The sequence below is a fragment of the Plecotus auritus genome, assembly GCF_963455305.1.
Source record: "Plecotus auritus genome assembly, chromosome: 2".
Classification (NCBI taxonomy): domain Eukaryota; kingdom Metazoa; phylum Chordata; class Mammalia; order Chiroptera; family Vespertilionidae; genus Plecotus; species Plecotus auritus.
In genome coordinates, this window is record NC_137771.1 from 228042453 (window position 1) to 228066399 (window position 23947).

Sequence of the window (23947 nt, forward strand, 5' to 3'; positions counted from 1 at the left end):
ACTCGTTTTCTCACTAATGGACACTGTTTTAAAGGCACTAACTCTTGCTACTTGAATGATGATGTCCTGTGAATTTACTCGAGTTGATGAATCCTAGAATGTTTTTAGAGAAATGCGGTAGTGTTACTTTGAAGCAGCTCATCAACTTAAACTGGGATAAAAAGGATTACCTAAAGAGGCCCTGGTACATCGTTTTTAATAAATTGGTAAGGGTGATTTGGGATTCGAGTTACCAGTTTTTACTTGCTACTATCTTTTGTTGTTGTTGTTGTTAATCCTCACCTGAGGATATTTTTCCATTGATTTTTAAAGAGAGTAGAGAGGGAGAGACAGAGAGAAAAACACGGATATGAGACAGACACATTGATTGATTGACTCCCACACAGGGATCAACCCTGCAACCACGATTGCGCCCTTGCCCAGCATCAAACGCGGGACCCTTCAGCTCTATCCAGTGATCCAAACTGGCCAGGGCACTGGCTACTTCTTAAACAGTGCTGGGGGCGGGGCGGCTGGATGTTTTATTACCTACATGCCTGTCCGCACGCACGCACGCACGCACACGCACAGTCCCTGCCCTCCTGATAAAAAGACAGTCATTTTTCTCAAGGATGGTAGAGACAGGGAACGTTCCGAACCATCTCTGTTTAAGTGCTCCTTGTAATACGTGGCTGGATAGACTATAATTGCTGGCAAGAAAGGTTCTCCCAAATAGGAGTAAACTGCATTTTAGCCCCTGTGACAGTTATTAACCCTTTACCATAGGAAGCAGTGAAGGTAAGTGTTTGGTATATTCCGTGTCTTTTTAGTGAAAGTTTATCTTTCTGTGGCTCAAACCTGTGCGCTGCCTGGATTTCAGGACCCCAAGCTCTGCACTGAGCTGCGATGTGCTTTCCAGCAGAGCCTTATCTACTGGCTCCACCCCGCCTTTCCCTGGCTCTCCCTGTTCCCTCGAATTGGAGCTGACCGGAAAATGTCTGCAAAGACAAGCCCGTGGTCGAATGATGAATCCCTACAGCACATTTTAATGAGTGACTGGTAAGATTTGTAGAAACTTGTGTGACCCAATAGTGAATTTTCACTTTAGCGGTATTCTCTTCTTCTTTTATTTATGATGTGGGAATATTTAGTGGTAGGAAGATTGCTATTCCTCCTGAATGATTTCATTGGAACTGTTAATAACCAACATTTAAATGGTTTACTTTTTAGCTCTTATTCACTCTTTATGCAATTGTGAAATTCATTTAAATGTTTGGTAAATACACATAAACATAATTCTTTTTTTTTTTTTAATATATTTTACTGATTTTTTAAAGAGAGGAAGGGAGAGGGATAGAGAGTTAGAAACATCAATGAGAGAGAAACATTGATCAGCTGCCTCCTGCACACCTCCCACTGGGGATGTGCCTGCAACCAAGGTACATGCCCTTGACCGGAATCGAACCTGGGACCTTTCAGTCCGCAGGCCGACGCTCTATCCACTGAGCCAAACCGGTTAGAGCTAAACATAATGCTTTAAGATTCTTGTCAGTGACTGCTTCCATTCTCAGCAGAAGCTGCACAAAGATAATTATCAACAAGTTACCAATTAAATTTTATTTAACGAAAAAAATGGTTAGTGTTTAAATGGTAAACACTGTTTAAATATGTAGAAGTTATCAGTGAGTCTCCTGACCAGTTTCAGTTATTTAAAAGCCAACTTGTATGTAACGGCAAAAATGAAAACCATTATCTGTAATATTTATGTTGTGTTTCAAATCAGGGTGAATATCCAGCTGAGTTACCCACTATTACATTTTAGATGTGGGACTAAATGTTTAAAGAGAATTTTTTGCTTCGTAGGTCTGTGAGCTTCACTTCTTTATATCACCTCCTGAAGACAAAACTGTGCCCCTATTTCTACGTCTGTACCTATCAATTCACTGTCCTGTTTCGTGCAGCAGGACTAGCAGGAAATGATGTAATCACGGCTCTCATATCGCCTACAACCAGAGGTATCAGAGAAGCTATGAAAAATGAAGGTAAAATTACAGTGTAAAGTAAGAATACCACACTACATAGTAAACTCTTCCTGCAAGTTAAAAATATCTTCGTCAGGTCAATTGTCTTTTATTAGTTTTAGCTATATTATTTTTTAAATATATTTTTATTGATTTCAGAGAGGGAGAGAGAGAGAAACATCAATGATGAGAGAATCATTGATCGGCTGCTTCCTACACACCCACCACTGGGAAAATGAGCCCATAACCCGAGTATGTGCCCTGACCAGGAATTGAACCGTGACTTCCTGGTTCATAGGTTGACTGACGCTCAACTACTGCACCACACTGGCTGGGCTTAATTATATTAAGAAATGTTTCCTTCTGATTCTTTTTATAGCATTTGTTTAAGCTGTTCCTTTAAGTTAGTGATCTTCCTTTCACGGATCTCTAAACACATACTGGGTTGGAAAGTCCCTATCTGAATATACGCTTCTTAAAATTCCTTATAGTACAAATTACCTACCACTTTTAACAACAGTTTTCAAACTGGGTCAACCCATGAGTGGACATAAAATATTTTTGCTGGGTTTAATCAGCATTTTTAAAAAATGAAATAGAGTAGTATATACTTTATGAAAGAATACCACATGTGGTAAGAATGTATTGTTTCCCGAACCTTTTGTTTCAAGGAGATATGGGTATGTATGGGTGTGTTATGGGCTGCTAGTACAAGGTAATACTGAATGTAGACTAATTGAAAAATAAAATAAAGCTTGAAAGCTACTGCCTTAATAATCAGATATAAAGACTCACATTTTCAAATTTTGGACTCTCTAAAAGTAAGGCATACCTGTTAAATTCTTTTAAATTACTAGTATAGTAAAGAAAACGCAGTTATATTTTTCTTTTCTCGTGTAGGTATTGAATTTTCTCTGCCGTTAGTAAAAGCAAGTGGCCATGAGAAGAAGAAAGCATCTGGGACAAGCTTGGGACACGGGGAGTATGTGATTAAAATAACCTTTACATCATCCGGTGGCTGTCCACTCGGTGCAGTAGTGTTGTAGAGGAAACAGCTTTATGAAAAGGGAAATCTAACTATAGCCATTTTTTAGGGAGCAAGCAATCAGTGATGAGGATGAAGAAGAAAGTTTTTCCTGGCTGGAAGAGATGGGTGTGCAAGATAAAATTAAAAAGCCAGACATACTCTCTGTCAAGCTGTATCCTTTCATTTGCTGTTAACTAGAATTGATTTTCATTGAATTAAGTTAGTGAGCAATGGAATATTGACTGGCAGTTTTATTTGACCATAATGTTTGGTTTTAATATGTTTTTATTGATTTTAGAGAGAGAGGAAGGGAAAGAGAGAGAGAAACATCCACCAGCTGCCTCCTGCACTCCCCCCACTGAAAATCGATCCCGCCACCTGGGCAAGTGCCCAGACCAGTAATCCAACTGGTGACCTTCTGGTTCATGGGTTGATGCTCAACTTCTGAACCACACTAGCCTGTCTGACCATAATCTTAAATTATCTTAAGATCACACTAAAATTAACTCACCGTCATGACACTAAGTAACAAAACCCTAATACCAATAAACTAAGAAGCTATATTTTAAAAAGATCAAACATTCTGTTTTGTTGAAGTTTGTGGGGGGAACAGAATATATTTTTTGACTAGTGAAGAAAGTTTTGTTAGGTGTCAATTTCTAGCAAATTCAGGGTAAAGTCAGGTCATTTTGATTTAAACAGGTGCCTTCTAGTTGCAGTGAAGACGTGATAACGAGCATTTCCAGTTTGGAATTGGGAAGGGGCCCCAGGTGATTGAGAATCAAGATAACTGCTTTTCCCGTTGACTGGGATTCGTACTTGAAATTTCCTTGATTGTCATCTTCAGGCGGAAAGAGAAACGGGAGGTACAAATGGATCACAGACCTGAGTCTGTTGTGTTGGTGAAGGGAACAAACACCTTTACGTTGCTAAATTTTTTGATCAACTGTAAGAGCTTAATTGCTACTTCAGGTCCACAGGCAGGACTTCCACCGACTCTCCTATCCCCGGTAGCTTTCCGGGGTGCCACAATGCAGATGCTTAAGGTAATAAGGGGTTGGAGGGTAATTCTACACTAATCTTCATGACCTAGCTTCTTTTTAAAAAATAACTTGGTTTTTCAGTAAGGTTGATCTACAATATTAGATTAATTTCAGTTGTGCAGTACAGTGATTAGACATTCCTGTGACTTAGGAAGTGGTCACCACGGTAAGTCCAGTGCTCGTCTGACACCGTACAGTATTACAGACTTACTGTCTCCCATGCTGTACCTCACATCCCGTGATTTTGTAAGTGGCAAATTGTACATCTTGATCCCTTCCCCTCTTTGACCCGTCTCCCCCCTCCCATCTTACAACCGTCAGTTTATTCTGTTTGTTTTGTTTCTTCGTTTTTTCAAATTCACATAAATCAGATGGTATTTGTCTCACTTATTTTATTAGCATAATACACTCAAGGTTCACCCATGTTGTCGTAAATGGCAAGATTTCACTTTTTTTTTTTTTTTTTAAACATATTTTATTGATATTTCACAGAGAGGAAGGGAGAGGGATAGAGAGCTAGAAACATCGATGAGAGAGAAACATCGATCAGCTGCCTCCCGCACACCTCCCACTGGGGATGTGCCCGCAACCAAGGTACATGCCCTTGACCGGAATCGAACCTGGGACCTTTCAGTCCGCAGGCCGACGCTCTATCCACTGAGCCAAACCGGTTTCGGCTTCACTTTTTTTATGGCTAATTCCCTTGTATGTGTGTACCACATCTTTCACCATTCGTCTATTGATGGACACTTAGGTTACTTTCCTATCTTTGCTATTGTTAATGTTGCAGTGAACATAGGGATACACATGTCATTTTGAATTACTGTTTTGGTTCCTTAGATAGATAAATATCTAGAAGTGGAATCACTGGATCCTATCTTTGTCTCTTGTGACAGCCTTTGTTTTAGAAGTCTTTTTGCCTGATACAAGTATTGCTACCTCAGCTTTTTTTTCTTTTCATTTCCCTTTGAATGAAGTATCTTTTCCATCCCTTTACTCAGTCTGTGTCTTTCTATCTTAAGTGGCCCTCTTGTAGGTAGCATATGTATGAGTCTTGTTTTAGTATCCATTCAGATTGGAGCATTTAATCCATTACATTTAAAATAATTATTGATAGGTATAGTTATTGCCATTTTATTCATATTTTTTCTTCCTCTTAAAGCAATCCTTTAACATTTCTTGTAATACTGGTTGGTAGTCATGAACTCCTTTAGCTTTTCCTTGTCTGTTTCCTTATCTGATCTTCAATTCTGAAAGAAAGCTTTGCTGGGTAAAGTAGTCCTGGTGGTAGGTCCTTGTTTTTCATCACTTTGAATAGTTCATGCCCATCACTCCTGGCCTGCAAAGTTTCTGTTGGTAAGTCAGCAGACAGTCTTACGGGAGCTCCCTTGCAGGTAGCCGATGCTTTTCTCTTGCTGCTGTTAAGATTCTCTGGCTTTAGCCCTTGGTGTTTTAATTACGATGTGTCTTGGTGTGGGCCCTGTGTCTCTGGTGCCTTTTGTGCCGCTGCCCCAGCGCTGGAGCTCAGAACAAGTGAATCTGTCAGCGAGGACATATATGTGCGGGCCCTTTAAGAGTAACACCTGGGACTGCAGCAGTGCCTGTCTCACTCAGCCACATGTGCTGGTTTCCACAGCCTGCAGTTACCTGGACCTCTGCCTGGCCTAGAGCCCTGCCGGGGCTGCTGGAGGGCTGGACGCCTTCCTCCTCATCCGTCCTGGTTTTCATCCCCCCCACGTGGATTTACCAGCCCATTCTGCATCTTCAGTTGTCCTCCCAGTCTCAATGTGGCTGCTTTCTTATGTCCTTAGCGGTAGGACTTGTTCAGCTAGGTTTCAGGTGGTTCTGAATGATGGTGGTTTTAGAGTTTTATTGCAATTTTGATGTGGTCATGGGAGGGGGTGAACAATGTTCACCTACAACTCTTGCTATTTTGACTGGAAATAAGTAACCTAGCTTCTTAAAAAGTACTTTTTCTTTTTTGATAGGATAAATTTTTGACTTGTTTTATTAGCATTTTTATGTTCCTTTTTTGTTTTTTCTCCCAGTAAAAAATTATTTGATGTAGTTATATCAAAGGAGTTACGTGAAAATATATGAATTATATGAAAATAATTTTTCTTACCAAGTATAAAACTGGCAACAAAAACATTTTGGTGTCAATCTTATTTGCCGTAAAGAAAAGTTGTCTCATTTCTTTTTCTTTCTTTTTTTTAAGAGAGAAAGAAACATCATTTGGTTGCCTCCCGCACGTGGCCCGACTGGGGATCAAACTCAACCTGGGTATGTGCCCTGACCAGGCGTCAAATCACCAACTTTTTGTTGTTCTGGACGACGCTCCAACCGAGCCTCAGTGGCCAGGACGCTTGTCTCAAGAGACAAGAATATTGAGTTATCTCAAAAACTGGATCATGAATAAGTGCAAAGAATAACTGTACAGGTAGACCTCATTTTATTGCACTTCACAGATGTTGCGTTTTTTACAAATTGAAAGCAAGACCCTCCACCAGCAAAAAGTTTACAACTCGCTTTCATGTGTACGCCCTTTATTGCAGTGGTCTGGAACCCAACCCACAAGATCTGCAAGGGGTGACTGTATAGCCATATTGTTGAAAATTACACATATAAACAAATATATACTGAATGCTAGTAGCAGTGGAATCAATTTATTTGTTTTACCAATATTCTATATTGAAAGTGTATTACTAAATCAGAGGGAATACCATATGAAAAAATTGTATTTTCTAGAATCTACTTAAACTGACACTCATAATTTGGAATAGATACTGGAGACAGAATTTACTAAACACTTTTATTCTTATACACTCTTTTCATGTCTTCTGAACTACTTTTGTTCCATAACTCAGAGAGAGGACAATCCTAATGAAAAGTTAGTGAACACATTGTTAGCTGGGGACAAAAGCTTGAGAGATGAGGACCATAAATTTTTTCCCCTTCAATTTTTTGGAAGGCACGAAGTGTGAATGTGAAGAAGCAGGATGTTTCTGGATACAAAGATCAGTTCAGCTTGGAGATCACAGGTCCTGTCATGCCTCATTCTCTACATTCCGTGACCATGCTACTCCGATCTTCCCAGAGCGGGTCATTTTCTGCAGGACTGTATACCCACGAGCCAACCGCTGTGTTCAACATCTGCCCACCAGTGGATCGAGTGCTGGGAAAGGTAAGTGGAGATTACAGTTTCCTCAAAGTAGGTGAAGGATGTGATTTATAATGAGCCAAACTGTTTCAAGTTACTAAACTGTATTTACTACTTATTTTCAATTATAATTACTGAGAGGAAGGGATAATGTATCCATGTAAGTTATTGTAAGTTTTGTGATTTCAAGCTATTGTACTTAGCAATGACTTAAAAACTACCCCCACCAAAAAAAAAAAAAAAAAAAAAGGCAAGTTAGTATGAGGATTGAACAAATGGCCTTTAATTTTTGACGTTTTTAGGTTTTATTTAGAAGTCAACTTCTGTTGATAATGAATAGTACGAAGGTATTGGTGTCCAAGTTCCCATGGTAACTATTAAAAACTGTTCAAAAGGCTGGTGTGCTCTCACTGACTGATATACCAATTCCCACAGGAGACTGTTCGTGAGGAGCTTGCTAACTGTGGGTTGCACCCTAAGACTCTGGACCAACTTAGCCAAACACCAGTACTGGGGAAGTCATCCTTACGGAATGTGGAAATGAGGGACTACATTTATAATTGGAGATCCTGACCACCAAAGTAAGCCTAAAAGGAATCTTTGAGGAAAAAAAGCCTCTGGCAAGGAAATTCAAGATTTTTATACCTTTGGCTTTAAATTTCATTTTGGAAGTTAAAGGAATATTCAAACGTTTATAAACATTAACCGTCAATATTACATGCATGTGTTGAGATTTTAGATCAACATTCTCGTTTTACTATTTTTTTATAAGATATTCAGATATGAAAAACTCGGGTAATTTGAATGAGAACTAGATCCCTATAACCTAATTATAAACTGAATAGAAAATTCAATCAATGTCAAGTGCTTCCTTTCAAATGGAAAATTGAGGCTAAATTAGTATCACTTAATGACATCTGGCCAAAACTGGAACCAAGGATTATGAGCAGGTTCTAGCTTATAAAGGTAGACACCAAATTTATAGTTTTAGTTACTTTCTTTACAATTCTCTCCAATATATATGCATGTTAATTCAGGTCAGGGTATTTTGTATTCCACATAGAATAGTGTATTAAGAGTTTAAAGTACGCTCATCCATCATGGCAAAGTAGTATTTAATGTGTGTGTGTCTAGTTCAAATTTTAAATAAAAGTACTTAGAAATCGTAAGCATTGGGTAAAGAAACAATAGTATTTAGTGAAGAAGTATGTGTTCACTTTATATTCCAGAAAATAAAACACCACATTTATTCCAGAGAAGTTTATATTTCGGGCCTTAAGCTTTTGAAAATAAAGTATAGAGACAGCATATGAATACCACTGTAATACACATGAAATATTCTATCAGACCCTAAAAATTAACATAAACTTAAACTCTCTCAGTCAACAAAATAGTGGCTGGGTGCCAATTTTATTAGATAAGTTGGTTACAGCATTTTAATTATCATTTTACGTCTATCTAGGTGTAGCTGAAATTCAAAATGCACATCAAAGTAAAACTATATCACAACTCAATGCCATACTAAATGAACTTGGCCTCTGCAGTAGAATTCTAGTCAGACTTCATTTTGACTCCCTTCTCATGGCCCAAGTGGCTTTGACGGGAACGCAGGACTTAGTGCTGATCATCACACAACATACCACTTTCTTTTTATAACTTCTACAAAATTTTAAGGGGAGATGGTGGCTTCAGCCCTGTGGAACAGATCTTGCTTGATTACATCGATAACACTGGCCCCAGTATCTGTCCAGCAGAACCCATTGTGAACTAGTACAAGGTGCACAGCCCTTCACTGAATACAGGCAAGTGTTACAGCAGCCTAGCCATAAGGAAGGGGAGTTACATCAGAGTACAAAATACAGTATAAAAGCGTAATTTAACATTCCACACTGAAGATTACGGATGCCTTCAAACAATCGTTTGGATGTTAGCCACTTAAACAAATACATCACTAAGGTAAACAATATAAACATACCAAAACCCTGTATGGTTAAATACAATTTCCATGGTACAAAAATCAAAGCCGGGAGATGTTTGTACAGATTGCTTTTTACACAATGTTTTAAATTGCCAAATATTTACAACATGAAAGAGGAGATACATTTTGATGCGGAGTAAAATTATCTGAAATGATTAATATAAAACCTCAATCTATCTACGGGAGGCACTCCTGAAGCAAGTGGCATTAGCCATGAGGTCCTTTGGTAAAAGGCCCATTGCTTGAAGAACCACAGTAGCTGCTGTGGCTTTAGCATGCTTCTTATTAGGGCTGGCAAAGCTGGGCTGGTAAGCGCTTCCATTTATCAATACCTATTCAAGAAAAACATACAATTGGGCTGGTAAGGGCTTCCATTTCTCAATACCTATTCAAGAAAAACATACAATAAGAACAGCATCAAACTTTAATATCTATTAGCTTTTTATTTTTTCACTAAATGCTAGAAAACTAACTTAAAACATAAAACCCATACCATGTAAGTCAAATTAACCTCAACCCAGAAGAAGCAAATCATTTGGGAAGAGACAGCAAATTAAAAGCAAGTCTCCAAATTGAAAAAAGCCTGATAGTTCTAAGTTAATTCCCCATTTCCTACTAGAATATGGCAACAAATAGTTCACAAGATTTTGCCCACATCTTTCCCTTCCAACATATTTTTAAAATAAGGTTTTTAAAAGTCGTATTAAGAGGCATACTTGTATGTTTAAAACCCCCTCCTCTCTACCTATACATATACACACTCCCAGCCCACAAACAATACATCAATCCTGTGATCATATACTTATCCCTCACCCGCTAACACTGTCTTCAAATTAATAAATGTATACAATTAATGCAGAAATTCATATTTACCCTAAAGAGAAAATGCTTGCGATGATCAGGGCCACTATCATGGATCAAGAGAAATTCAGGTGGTTGCCACCTTCTCTTATTACAGATTTCCATCAAGGCAGACACAGGATGTTTGCCTGCAGAGAAAAAAATGACCAGTTATTAATTACCTGCACAATCTGTGGCCACCAATTATGAACGGGAAGTAGGGATGAGTGAGGAGAATGCCGTGTCCCCTCACCTGACAGGTCTTTCATCGCAGCGGAGAAGTTCCCAGCCCGCTTCTGTGCCCTTTCTCCCACAGCCACAAGACCTAAAAAAAAGAAAAAAAAGTTCATGGAATAAACTTCAAAAGAAATCTTCAACACATCCCCCTTACCCTTGTTTCTAGATCAATCTGGACTTCTATTTGCTGTATTTCAACATAGAAATATACATATTCATACACCCTGGTACTGGAAATTATATAAAATGTTCAGAAAACAAGCATTCAGTATGTGCATACACATAGAATTAAGTGCCGTAACTATCGACAACTCCAGATCTGTTGCTCTGTAAGTTTAAACAGTAGTGGCTATTTATTGCAACTGATTTCTAAAGGCTGCCCATTCTTAAAAGATGATGCTCAGTAAGAGATATGTTCCTCAAAAGATGAGGATTTTAGGTCACACACAAGTAAAAAAAGTAAGAAATGCTGTCTGATAAATGGGTGCATTTCCCACCCCCCCGACCCCCAGCAACGAAGCCCTTTCTGACTCATCAAATGTGAGGTGTTCTCGAAAGACGAACACAACTGCGTAACTCCCTTTCCAAAGTAGCTCAGCCATGTCACCATGCAAACCAATGTCCTCCCAACTTCTGATTCTGCTAGTGTCTCCCAAACCCAACCCATGAATGTTGCTCCCTGAAATTATGCAATGCATCCAACCTGTTTTCTTCCAATAAACCACCTTTTTGTGACAACAGATAATCTATTCAGCTTGTACAAGCAATAAAAGTCAATGTGACATAACTAGCAAAATGCCCTTTCCTAACTTAAAGCTTGAATTAATGCTACACCACAGGATGACTGTCATCTTATTTCCATGCTTTTTGATGATCATTATTACAATATATTCCCACCAGTTTGAAATAAAATGGCAACAAGATATTCTACATGGATGGCAATGTAGAAAATCTGATGCAAAACAACAACAAAAATTTAGTTGGAGCTATTCAGTTTCCATGGTCTTTAAGAAAGAATCGTGTAATTGCATTGATCTCAATGAAATCTCTATTTGAATACAAAGATAAGGAAAATAAATTTGAGTTTTAAAAATCAGACTTAAATACGCTTCAATCATCACACTGAGTTGGCATTCCCATGGGTTATACTTAGGTGCCCAAACTCAGGGCATCATGAAAAAGTAGCACCATGGCAGGCAGCTGATCCGCTATTCCCCAACCCAAAAGAACTGAATTACTGAGCTTGAAAAGAGGGTTTATAAGGCGGAGACTAAACAGCACTTTAATAGGAAATAAAAAAAATACGGGGGATAAAATATCTAAGAAAAAAAAATCCTAGAAAAAAAGATAAGAATATATTCCGTCAAAACAAAATGGCCGCTTTATAAATACAAAATCTAGTTAAAATTTTAATCATAGATATTCAAAGTTCCATAATTTTTAGCAACGAACATTAACACAGGTTGCCTTTTTAAAGCTAAAATTAGTGTTTCCTCCTATAATCATATAAGCTGTTGGGAATGGGTTAAACTCCCGCCGCCCCCAACGAACAGCTGTATAAGCAGAGTTCCTGCAGGTCAGGATCAGACATCAAAAGAACGTAGATACTGTAATGAAAACTGAAATGTTCAAGGGGGTATAATAAACTTTCCCCCCAAACTTGTTACCTTTTCGGTCGGTCTTGAAATCAACTAGGATGGGTTCCTTATTTCCTTCTTTGTTTTTTCCTAATCCTTCTCCTTCTCTCCAGCCCATTTTTCTCATCAAAACGGCTCCCATTCCTCCAGTTACTGGGGCTGCTCTTAAGAATTGATCCTGTCCAAAGAAAGAAAGGTAAAATGTCCCAATTTTACAGTTAGAATTTGACTGTAAACTCAGTGTAACTTTTTAAAAAAGAAATCTTATTTTACTTCTAGATCTGTTATAGCAGTTACATTTAAGTGCTTCTTATACATACTGTAGTGTGTATGTTCTAATTTTTCCACATTAACATAATAGTATTTTGAAAGTCACGTAAGGCATATATATGGCAGTTTTAAAACAGTGGCCCTCGTGCCCCCTCCAAAAAACAATTAGAACACTCCTGTTTTCGTCCACTATTTACGTTCACTGGTATCTCTTCTTAGCTTGCAAAATAAAAAGAAGGCAATGTTAAAACAGTCATTAATTGTCCCAGGTGTACCTAGTTAATAAATAAAGCCCAGAAGTCATTTTAGAAATAGTTCGGACACTGAAGAAGCATACTGTTATCACCCATTTTATTTCCCCATTCTACCATGGAGCAAGTGTAAATATTTTACATAGAAAAACCCTATGAAGCAAAAGAATAGCTCTATAAAATCAATGAACACAGTAAGTAATGGAAGACAATCACATAAAATAACCTGTTATTATACCAAACTGACTTTGAATTCCTTTAAAACCTAGCTTGATGTTAAAAGACTTAAAAAACTCCTTAAACGTTTACATACCTAGGCCTCGGTAGCAGCAGTGTTGTGAATAGTAGGGCTGGCACTGACCGGGGCAAGAAGACAGCTACAAGGATTTGGCCCTGAAACAAGTTTCCATACAGAGGGGTGAAAGTTCACAGGTTATTCTGTGAACAGTCATCTCTCTTGTATCCAACCCACTGAACCATAATTTCCATCAAAGCAGCAAACCACTTAATGTCATAAGATGCACAAGTATATACATTAGCATGATCAAGTCAATTATTGTCACACATTAAGAAATATGTGATGCCTCTGAGGCGTCCATGTACATATAACAAACTACTACTAAATTCTACTGTTGGTCTTTTTTTTGTGTGTGTGATATCTCCAAATCATTCTTTATTTCCCCTTGTTATTAAATTTTAAATTTACATTCTCCAGCAAATATATAGATGTCATTAACTTATCAATAGAGGGGATCCAAATTTTTGGTAAATCTAGAAATAGTATTCATTAATCACATTCCTATATTGACAAGTTAATACCAGATTTGTTCCATCTTGTTTTCTGACAGTATGTAAACTGTATATTCTTCTCCCCAGCTTTTTAATTACATGCTAGGGAGAAAGCATGCCAATGATTTGTGTGACAGACATTAAGTTCAACAAGGTGCTCTGATGGAAGGAGGCGGCTGTGGAGGTAAAAACATACCCCTGGTTCAGTTCCTTATTTGGTGCAGGCCATGCAGTGTTGATGTATTGAGAGAAAAGTTAGCTGATGCTTGGATATCAACTGCCTTGTTGCTACACACCTAGAATGGCTTTTACTTACTTCCAGGTTCATCGGCCCCTCTTTTCCAGGAAACACTCCTAAAAAAAAGGGCAACTGTGCAGAGTACATACGAATACCCAAATAACCCAGGTTTCCAATTCTGTTTCCATTCTCTGATATATTCATGTTTCTTTACCCCGGAATATATATAGTTAACAAAAAAGCTCATTAATGAGACTACAATAGTAAACAATATTCATCAGATCATGTCCAAATGATACCACCTCAAAAAATAAAGGTTGTTTTAATAACAATTCTTAAATTTTTACTTAAAAAAACAAAACAAAACAAAACAACACAAACTCTCCTTTATCTGCTAAGAATATATTGATTCACTGCAACAGAATCCAAAGGAGTGAGGAAGTGCTGGCACTCCCAGCGGCTTTCACCAGGAGGGCGCTGGGCTGTGGCAAGGCAAGGAAAGCCAAAGAGGACCTGGGAACCTTTCCTAAAACAAGCAGCCGGGGAGAGCGTTCAGTCTCCTGTTGCCTAGTAACGCTGTCACCTGTTCTGCCTCCTTTTTATAAATAAAACATTCCTTCCTGGATGTTAGTAGCAAATATTCTTTAAGTAACATACAAATAGTTTTCCTGAAAGCATTGCTTTCTTCAGTTATTTAAAAATTTGGTCAAATGAACACAGCTTTAAGGTATGAGAATTTATCAAAATGATTTAAATTGATACAATATTTATTTAAAAATCTATCAACTGCCTACAAAACTGGAAATTTTTTAAAAATTAAGGGAAAGTTTACAGGGTATTGAATCTATAAAAGATTCACTTTTTATAAATTAACACAATGTTTAGAAGTATGTTTAGAAGCATTATAGATCAGCACTTTCATTATACATAAATATTAAACTAAATTTTACAATGGAATCACATTCAAAAGTTTCTAACTAGTAATGTACACGACTAATTATTATGTGCCTAAAACATTCATAAAAGTTTCAAGTCTCACTTCCTGAAATACGGAGTATTCAGCTTTAGGATTAAGTAGTTTTAAATTAAACTGTTAAATAGGTGTACTTTTGTAATTCTTCCCAAAGAGATGAAAGCCGTTTTTCAAATACTACACAAATCACTTCACATTTGAAATGTAATATTAGTCCAAAATTAATTAAATCTTAAAAATTCTGATAGATTCACGTCTTTTCCCAATACCAAACCCCTAAGTAAACTACATAAGTTGTAATTTTTTAATGAATCTGTGTACTCAAATATACACATATTAAGAGTGCTTATTCCCCACCCCCCCAAATGGCAGGCAAAGTGAAACTGTTTTATATTAATTTGTTAATAAGAGGATCACCAGAGATAATGCAATCAAAATTGAAATGTTATGAAATTAAAAGTTCCAAAACAACCACAATCCCATGTTTTCAGAAATCCGCTCATTCACTGACTCATGGCGACTCTCCACAGGCACCTATCACATTACCACCCCGAGGCAGGAATAAGGACTTGTCTTCTCAGGTGACCCTTATAGACTGAATTCCACGTAATTACTTGCCCACGATCACAAAAGGAGTCAGGAGCACAGCAGGGTAAAGAAACCTTCCCAATCCATTAGACCGCGCAGCCTCCCAGTGTCAGCGCCGCTGCGCCGCCCGTACTCCTGAAACAAATCACCACCACCCATCCAAGCAAGCCACCTCCCTTCACCAGCACACAGTTCTCCAGAAAGCCCTTCGTCTCCATCTAAGACTCCCCCAACAATGAGGCAGCCGTAGGTGGAGTTCACAGGTCTCACTGCAGGAATCTGAAACCAGGAGCACCTACATCTTCACAGCACGAGGCGTCCGTCCTCTCCCTTGAATTTACGTCTCATATGTCCAGTTTTTTCCTTGAGGTCAGTGGTTCTCAAATGGAGCCTGTGGACCACCAAAGGCCACCAGGGCCCAAATGGTGGTCCACAGAGAGTCTTCTCCATCCCCACCCCACCCCGTTCACCCTTCAGCAACGCCCACCCCACGCTCCAGCCATCCTCCCCCAGCCTTCCAGTCCCATGGCAAAATCACCACATGCAGTGCTAATACTGGGGCCTCCCAACCACTTGCTGTAACCAACAGCTGACAACCACGGGGACCTGGGCCTGAAGATCACAGGGGGGGGGGTGGGATGGGGACCACGGGAGCTTAAGGAGGTGCAGGCACTAAGGAAGGGAAAGAGGGCAGAGGAATAGAGGAATGGAAATGAGGGTGGTAGAGGGCTCTTGGGGGCAGTGATCCACCAAAAATGAACCTGTAATAAAGTATCCCCGGATGAGAAAGCATTTGAGAACCACCGCTTTGAAATCATTAGATTAGCAGTCCAACAGGAACGGTGGCATATTCAGAACAGCACCTGAGACACATTGTGAGCATTCAAACACAGTTTAAAGAGACCACCCGCCCCGAAGACCAGCAGCACAAGAACAAAAATGACCTCAGGATATAAACCATGGCTCCTGAGCCCTATTTATGCATTGACCACTGTGTCATGAATCCGGTCCATCCTCAGTGTCCACCCTGGAGTACACACACAGCAAATTTACTCAGGAACTTTGATTGGAGTCATTGGCCTCTTAATGCATCTTTAATAAAACACTTGCTAAGAAATTTTAGCTTTCTACTTGTGTGCATTATGTCGTGTACCTTTTTAATCCAGGCTTGGGCACCAGTATTGGCCAACTGTTCTTGTGTCAGGACCTGCACTCCCGTACTTCCTGTGAACTGGCCAGGAATAGAGTTCAGCTGAGCCCAGGCATCGATCTGAAGAAAAGAAGATGACTCAATTAACTAATTAAAATTACTCAGGTGGTTAAAATGCCACTGGAATTAACAATTTCATTCACTAAAAGGAATGGTTTGTTTAGTTCCTAAAATGCTGTATTACTGGCTTAGATACTCCGTTTTTAAGACCATAGAGTGGTTTTACACGCATTTAAAATTGTTTTCCAGCTCTCGCCTGTTTTGCTCAGTGGGTAGAGCGCCGGCCCTCGGACTGAAGGGTCCCAGGTTCTCTTCAGGTCAAGGACACATCCTCAGTTGCATGCTTGCTCCCACCACCCCCACTCTGATCAGGGCGCATGCAGGAGACAACCCATCAATATGTCTCTCTCCCCCTCGATCCCACTGTCTTTAAAAAAAAAAAAATTTTTTTTCTTCAACATTTCAAAGCAGCAGCAGTTTAATAACATTCAGTGAATCCTATTAACAACACAGTATCATCAAGCAATGTATTTCCTATCTGTATGAACATGTACTTGCAGATAGAAAGGTAGAAGGAAAAGGTGTCCACTGTTAAAATCATGGGACTCTGGACCCTGGCTGACTGGGTTGGATGCCACCCTCTTCACTTACTAGTTTTGTGACCTTGGCCATCAGTTAACCACTCTTGAGCTCAGTTTGCGTCACTGGAAAGCAGGAACTCATAATACTACATCTCACAGACCTATTATGGCCAATGTGCTACCTTTATAAACCAGATTATAAACTCAGCAGGAATTTTCTTCTATTTTATTTGCTCAAGAAACAGTTCCTGTCATATATTACCAATAAACATTTATTGAATGAAGGACCAGGACACAAATCACTATCATTTAAAATAACCTAATGAGGCCATGGTCATCCTATATAATAAAAGGCTAATGTGCAAATAGACTGAACGGTGGAATGACCGATCACTATGATGCGCACTGACCACCAGGGGGCAGATGCTCAAAACAGGAACTGCCCCCTGGTGGTCAGTGTGCTCCCACAGGAGGAGCTCAGCCAGAAGCTGGGCTCTATGGCTGGGGAGCACAGCAATGGTGGCGGGAGCCTCTCCCGTCTCCGCGGCAACGCTAAGGAACCCTGGGGGATGTCCGCCTGCCAGCTTCATGGGGAGCGGGCCTAAGCCGGCAGGTGGACATCCCCTGCATCTGGGCTGAGGGACACCCCCCGCCACCGGCCTCAGTGCACGAATGTCGTGCACAGGGTCTCTAGTTTAAAATTAACTAAGGAGGCCGTGGCTCAGTGGTTGGAGCATTGGCCTGCACACCAGAAGGTCTCGGGTCCAATGCCAGATCAAGGGCACATACCTGGATTGCAGGTCCGATCCCGATCCCCACCCCCACCCCCACCCCCACCCCCTTGAGGCTCAGGTGAAAGACAAGCAACCAGTGTGTCTTTGCTTTTCTCTCTCTCCTTACCCCTTACCTTCCCCCTCCCTTCCACTCTCCCTAGAATCAATGGGGAAAAACTTCACTCCTCCAGTGAAGATTTTAAAAATTAAAATGATTTTTCCTTTGGATTTTTAAGATTAGAACCTACATTTCAACAGCATGCCACTGATTTTGCTTATGTCACAACAATCTAGTTAGTAAAAATCTTACTTAGATATTAAACTGCTACATACCCGTTCCTGAGCTCGATTTAACATGCTCATGGCTTCAAGGTCAAATGCATTCTCACTGAGTCTTTTCTGAGCAAGTGCCCGCTCACTCATTGCTGTAGAGATGTCCACAGGCTAAGAAAGAAAACATAATTACCTCAAATTACGATAGAATCCCTAAATTCAGAAAAGTGCTCATAGGTTTAGTTGCTATATATCAAAAACAAAATAATAGTCTTATATACATATTAACAGTCTTGTAAAGTAGACAGAAGACTCAAAAAGGTAAAGTAACCTTGGGAAGTTGACAAGGAGTATTTCAGGTAAGTTACAATGAATGTATCAGAGGAAGCAAAATCTGACTGCTTGTTTTCTATATCAAATTACAATCATAGAAAATTCCATGAAAAACTTAATCTCCAACCTTCACTAATAAAAGTATTTGCAGTAAAATGAGAACTTTTTCAACTATTTTGTATTACTAGCAGTTTTCATTTTAAACTGCTTAGCAGCATAACCTTCAGAAGCAATAAACAAGGTTCCTGAATGAGCGAGCAGAAAAGCACTATCGTGGCAATGACCTTTCCTCTGCTCCTGTGCAGATCTCTTCACCTGGCAGTTCCGTCTTAAGAACTAACTTTTATCCAAATACTCATTATGTAAATAAATGGACCTCTTTTCGCTTTATGTACATTCATGACCAGATAAAATATTTCGGGGGGAGGTACACATAAAACACTTAAAGTTGAGACATGTTTGAAAAGTCTCAAGTCCTTTTCCAAGTTCATAGTCTACCTGTAAAAACCTTATGCTAAGCAAGTGACAATGATTTAACTTTAAAAACATTTTCATAATGTCCAGGAAAATTCTTCAAGGTAATCTTTAGGGCAAATTCCCAATTTGTCAGGTTTATGGAAGGCTCAACCACAGAAGGAAAAAACCATCAAGTGAGTAAGTATCTGATGTTTTTTGTTCTAATATTAAGAGTGCAGGTGGATCTGTATCAACTAACCAGTTATTAATACTTTTTTTCTTCTAACACAACATAATCCATTAATATTTCCTAGTTATTTCACCCAAGAAAATTCATTTTTGGAAAATGCAGTGTGTCAGGGATGGCTTCCCTATATTAATGTACAAAGAATAATTATTAAGTACTGCATGAGTATGATAGAAAAGTAAGTTCACAGCTAAGGATCTGTTTAAAAAGCTAAGTAAAGGCTACCTGTAATTTCATTGTATATTGCGTATAAGACTTCTTTCAAAATAAGACCTATATCTAAGAGAAGGGTGTATGACTAAGAGAGAATAATTCTACCTCATGCATAAGGATTACTAACCTTTCTTTTCCTAACTTCAGAGCGCTTTAATCACCCTATCATTCCTAGTTCACTAATATTTCTTTAACAAAATTAAGGACTTTCTTACAAAGTAGCACAACGTATAGATTCTTGTACATTATCTTAAAATGAAAGCATAATTAAACTGAATTCATTCTATATTTACTAAACTATTTATAGACCTCATAAATGAAGATCTTAATTTCTTAGTCAACTTAATAAATTACCCACACTAATTAGAATTATTTTGGGGGCCTGTAAGAAGTCAGACTAACAAGCTACAAAACTTTTTATATTTTCACTTTTTATTTCTATTAGAATTCTGACTGCTGGGACTTTCTGGTCAGAATTTATATTCCTTCGGCCTACCTCAGTGTTTCCTAAAACTCTAGGGATTATTGATGGAATTTTAAAAGGTCCACAGAATATACCTTCAGTATTGTTCACTACCCTTGTCAGAATTACTTTGGGTCTCATAGCTGTCTAGGTATGTTAGTAATAGGGTTTCATTCTAAAAGCCTAAACTCAGGGGATAGTGGGGGCAATCTACCTACCAACCAGCCATTCCCAATCCCTGACCCCACCTCCAGCTATAAACCAGCCACACACACACACAGTAATTAATGTGGCTCTGAAAACTCCAACTCTTCTAGAACAAAATTAATCCTTCCCAACGGGAAACCAAGTGAATCTACCTCTCTCTGAATTCATCCTCCTGAAGACATTCTATATCTTCACACTTTTTTCTCTTTAAGCCTTTATTGTGGAAACAGGTAACCTAATGCTTCATCACTTATCCCCAGGATGCAACTTCTTTCACATCTCAGTAATATGTTATGTCAAATTCACATCACATTCTGAAGAGAACTTTAACATAGCAACCTTGGATGCTTAATACAAATTTCCGTAAGAGAAAATTACAACCAGTTTTCTGCTGAGGTAATATCATTTCATTTATTCTTCAACAGGCTTAGCAAGTTAGCTGTAAGATCATGTCAAAACTTTATTAAATAATAATTTGACTATTCATTTCATATCTTTTTAAATGTGAAGAAATATATTCAGAATGAATCTGGGGTATCTTACCCTCTTAAAGGACCTTAAGAGTTTGCATCAAAAAGCACATTTCCCACGTTTCCAGGTAATGCAGGATATACAATAATGCATGAAAGGCAATTATATAATCCACAAAGCATTGATATTCATGGGCTAGGCCAAACATTTCATGTCAGTATAAAATCACAGCTACCCTTTACATGAGCAACGTCCAATGGAACTTCCTAGTGACAGCTAATGGCACTTGAAATGTGGCCAGTGCAGTGAGGCAACTTGACTTCTCAGTGGCTAATGGCTTCTGTACTGGAGTACACATACACAGACAGTATGGAGTAACCTACATTATACAGTGAAGCCTTAGAGCCTCACCATCTTTTAATGTTGCTCAGAAACAGGAATGTGTGAAAGGTACCAAAATGATACCAAAAGGCCTTATAAAAACCAAGGAAAAAACTTAAATCCTATAGAACACTTTATCAGGATGTCGTCAGCAAGCCGTGTTTCAATAGATACACTATAGACTTTCAACCTAATGTATGAAGTGTAATTATCTAAAGCATAATTATACTTCTGTAATAACATTCCAGACATTATAATGAGGAAAATATTTAATTTCCTCTTCCCCAGGACTTGTTCTAAAATATGAAATCTACTTAAGTGTTCTGAATAACCCCCTTCTCGCATTAATGCAAACCCATTCAGGTTATTTTGTTTCACTGACAACAGGTTACGTCTTCTGTAACCTGAAAGGGCGGTGGGGGAGCACCCCGCCTTTCCCCTGAGGACGGTGCTCCCCGGCTGGGGGTCTGGAGGGAGGGCAGTGCGGGCAGCGGAGTGGATCAGACCAGAGCAGGCAGAGTCGCCTCCCTGCAGCAGGGCCTGGCCTCGGGCTGCCGCACAGCTGTACTGAGACAGCCATGCTCTATCCCCACCAGTGTCCTTCCTCACTGAACCCCGCCCCCCAAAAAGGGATGAGCAATAGTAAAATATGTAACATCATTAGCACCATGTAAGATGCATTTCAGGGCCTTAAGTTATAAATGTATGTTCTCTATCTTATTGAAAAATCCTTCTAAGTTGCCCTGGCCGGACTCAGTGGTTAGCGTGGGCCTGCGCACAAAGGTCTCAGGTTCAATTCCCAGTCAAGGGCACATACCTGGGTTGTAGGTCTGATTCCTGCCACTGGTCGGGGCAATTTGGGAGGCAACTAATCGATGTGTGTCTCTCTCACACATCAATGTTTCTCTCTTCCCTCCCACCACCACCCCTTAAACAAAAAACAAACTTTTAAGTCAATTTATTTCCCCCTTTTGTTAATCTGCTTACATAGATAGAACAAATATACTAAGTGTTTCTTAAAAAGACAATGAAAGGATATAAAATGAAAATTATTTTCTACACAGGTAATTGCAGGTATCTCGAAGACAGCATAAAAGAAAAATTTTAATTATAGTGGAACTGTAAGAAAAACATGATCTATATATAAAACGTGATTTTAAAATATTCAGCAAAAGTACAGAAGTTCAGTTATAAAAGAAAATGACAACTACAGAAACAAAAGCCGCACTATTAAATCGAGAACCTTTCAGTTGTTAGATGTGTCTGATTAGTTTTAAAAGGTGAATTATGGATGTTTTTATCAAATAAAATAATTTCGTGCAATGCTTAGGTTTAACTTATACATTTAAACTGAATGAATTATAACAGAAAAACAACCTACTGGCTTAAGGAAATTCAGAGGTAATTCCGCCCAAGGAGAGAATGAACAACACGGCTGTCTTTACATTGCAGGACGCTAGGAACTATGTGCTCCATTTCCAATGGAAATTTTCATCTTGCCTCAAGAACTTAAACTAAAAATTTTATCAATCTAGAGCTTCTAAACACAGAGATTTGTAGCTCCACGGGGATGTGGAAATATTCCTCAGTAATAAAAACCAAGCCCCCAGCCTAAGACAAAACAGTTACCTGCACATGGAGTATCACTAGACCCTAAGGGAGGGCAACTTCCGGACCTCTAAAGTATCTGTGCTTGATAGCAAACCCAAGGAAGTTTTGTCAGAGATTACATTTAAATCTTCTACCCAGTAAGTCTTTGCTAGCTTTATTACCAAGAATTAATGGCCCTGAGGACCATTTTTTAAATATTAGTTTTCCAACATTTTTTCTGTTCATTGTTTATCAACCAGATTCACACAAATATGGTCAAAATCCTGTAGTCATTCTTTACTGTCGATGATGCTGGTTGGCTACGTCCTACGATGATGATTTGGCAGTAGAGCACACACAATGTGATGAGTTGACAATCCATAAGAAATGGATTTGTTGATCCATCCACGTCTATCCAGTTATGTCAAAGAGCAAGACAATGGAAGGGATTAAGGATTATAGCAAAGCTAAGACCAAATCTGTGACCTTTGCCTAAGACTTTACACCCGACAGGGAATGGAGAGCGCTGATGCTCTCATAAAATGTCACTAATAGTATTCCACAAACACTGGTATATAGAACATCAACCTTAAAAACAGTATATTTCTAAGACACAGCTAAATAACTAGAACTAAACATTTTATATGAACATTTCCTCTAGGTGTTTTATATTGCTACAGAGACCTGAGGGGGATGAGGGGGTGGAGGGGGAGGAGAGATCCTGTCCCTTTTCCTAAAATTTTGGGATTGTTTTGCTTAAAATTAAAGTTTACCTATATATTGTTTGAGCCTAATCTTCTAAGAAGCTAGCTTAGAGTTCTAATATCAAAAAGTTGTGTACATCCTCCCGAAGGAAAAATCGGCTCTATTTATGTGGCTTTAGGAACAGAAGCTTTTCCCCTCCTGCTTTAATAAAACACTCCTTTATACTTATTATAAAATCTGAATACCCACCTTTCCCCCTGAAATTTCTTTGAAATAATTATTCTCAACTTTTAATTAATCTCTGACAACCATGATGCCAAGACTAAAGCACCCGCCCCCCCCCCATCAGTGTTAAGACTAAACTTGGCTGAGCACTAAATTTCTAATATAAATACCTAAGTAGATGTACATAGAAACTCTCGAAAAGAAATGTTCAGCAGCATTCACTCAGCACTTGAGTAGTTATAGTCACTATCTTCTCAGAAACCCCCCTTGGAATTTTGTAGTATTTCTAGGGCTTCATTCTATCAGAAAATATTTCTCACATCATCACCCTACAAAGTTTTTTCCAACTCTGTTAAATGCGTAATCTGTAAGAAATTACTAAAAGCATATGAATCATAATTTCTAAGTCTGTTTAGCCCTCTTACCATGAGTGATATTCAACTACTACAAAGTTTAAGTTAGTTGCAAATATCAGTTACCCCTTTCCCTGTTAAGATGTGCAGGTACCCGGATTTGGGGATTAGCAACTGGCCAATCCGGTGGTTTCAATAAAATACTATCCACACCAGCTACCCCAACCTCACTGGTGATATCCAACCCAGCCACCCCAACCTCACTGGCGATGGCCTAACTTGCTTCCGTTTTTGAGCCCCATGTGACATTGGTCATCACTGGTGGCTGTAAGTTATACCGGCTAGTTATCCTGTCCAGTCAGCCTCGCTGTACCTAACTTTTCTCCTGTAAAACGCTCCAGGTCAAACCCCCCACGAACACAGTGAAAATGTCAC

The 23947-nt window shown here is 39.0% G+C and overlaps 2 protein-coding genes across 11 annotated transcripts in view; one reads left to right on the forward strand and one right to left on the reverse strand.

Moving 5' to 3' along the window:
- Nucleotides 1–8397, forward strand: part of DONSON (DNA replication fork stabilization factor DONSON) — a 50275-nt gene extending 41878 nt beyond the window's left edge. For 5 of the 7 annotated variants that reach the window (XR_013959942.1, XM_080656363.1, XM_080656365.1 and 2 more), the window contains 7 exons: nucleotides 860–1038; nucleotides 1843–2021; nucleotides 2901–2982; nucleotides 3095–3199; nucleotides 3875–4073; nucleotides 7042–7254; nucleotides 7666–8397. Coding sequence is in view for 4 of the 7 variants with exons in the window: in XM_080656363.1 (XP_080512489.1) it covers nucleotides 860–1038; nucleotides 1843–2021; nucleotides 2901–2982; nucleotides 3095–3199; nucleotides 3875–4073; nucleotides 7042–7254; nucleotides 7666–7803 (1095 nt within the window). In the remaining 3 variants the exon portion in view is untranslated. Of the gene's footprint in view, nucleotides 1–809; nucleotides 1039–1842; nucleotides 2022–2900; nucleotides 2983–3094; nucleotides 3200–3874; nucleotides 4074–7041; nucleotides 7255–7665 lie in introns of those variants that run through there. The other 2 variants (XR_013959941.1, XR_013959943.1) reach the window with 2 other exon arrangements.
- The window catches only part of SON (SON DNA and RNA binding protein), a 34901-nt gene continuing 19281 nt past the window's right edge, over nucleotides 8328–23947 (reverse strand). Inside the window, exons 7-13 of one of the 4 annotated variants that reach the window (XR_013959939.1) lie at nucleotides 17929–18039; nucleotides 16185–16301; nucleotides 12757–12836; nucleotides 11953–12100; nucleotides 10302–10373; nucleotides 10082–10197; nucleotides 8405–9593 (exon numbers count right to left, since the gene is read on the reverse strand). Coding sequence is in view for 2 of the 4 variants with exons in the window: in XM_080656347.1 (XP_080512473.1) it covers nucleotides 9382–9540; nucleotides 10082–10197; nucleotides 10302–10373; nucleotides 11953–12100; nucleotides 16185–16301; nucleotides 17929–18039 (723 nt within the window). In the remaining 2 variants the exon portion in view is untranslated. Of the gene's footprint in view, nucleotides 9594–10081; nucleotides 10198–10301; nucleotides 10374–11952; nucleotides 12101–12756; nucleotides 12837–16184; nucleotides 16302–17928; nucleotides 18040–23947 lie in introns of all 4 variants that reach the window. The other 3 variants (XR_013959940.1, XM_080656348.1, XM_080656347.1) reach the window with 3 other exon arrangements.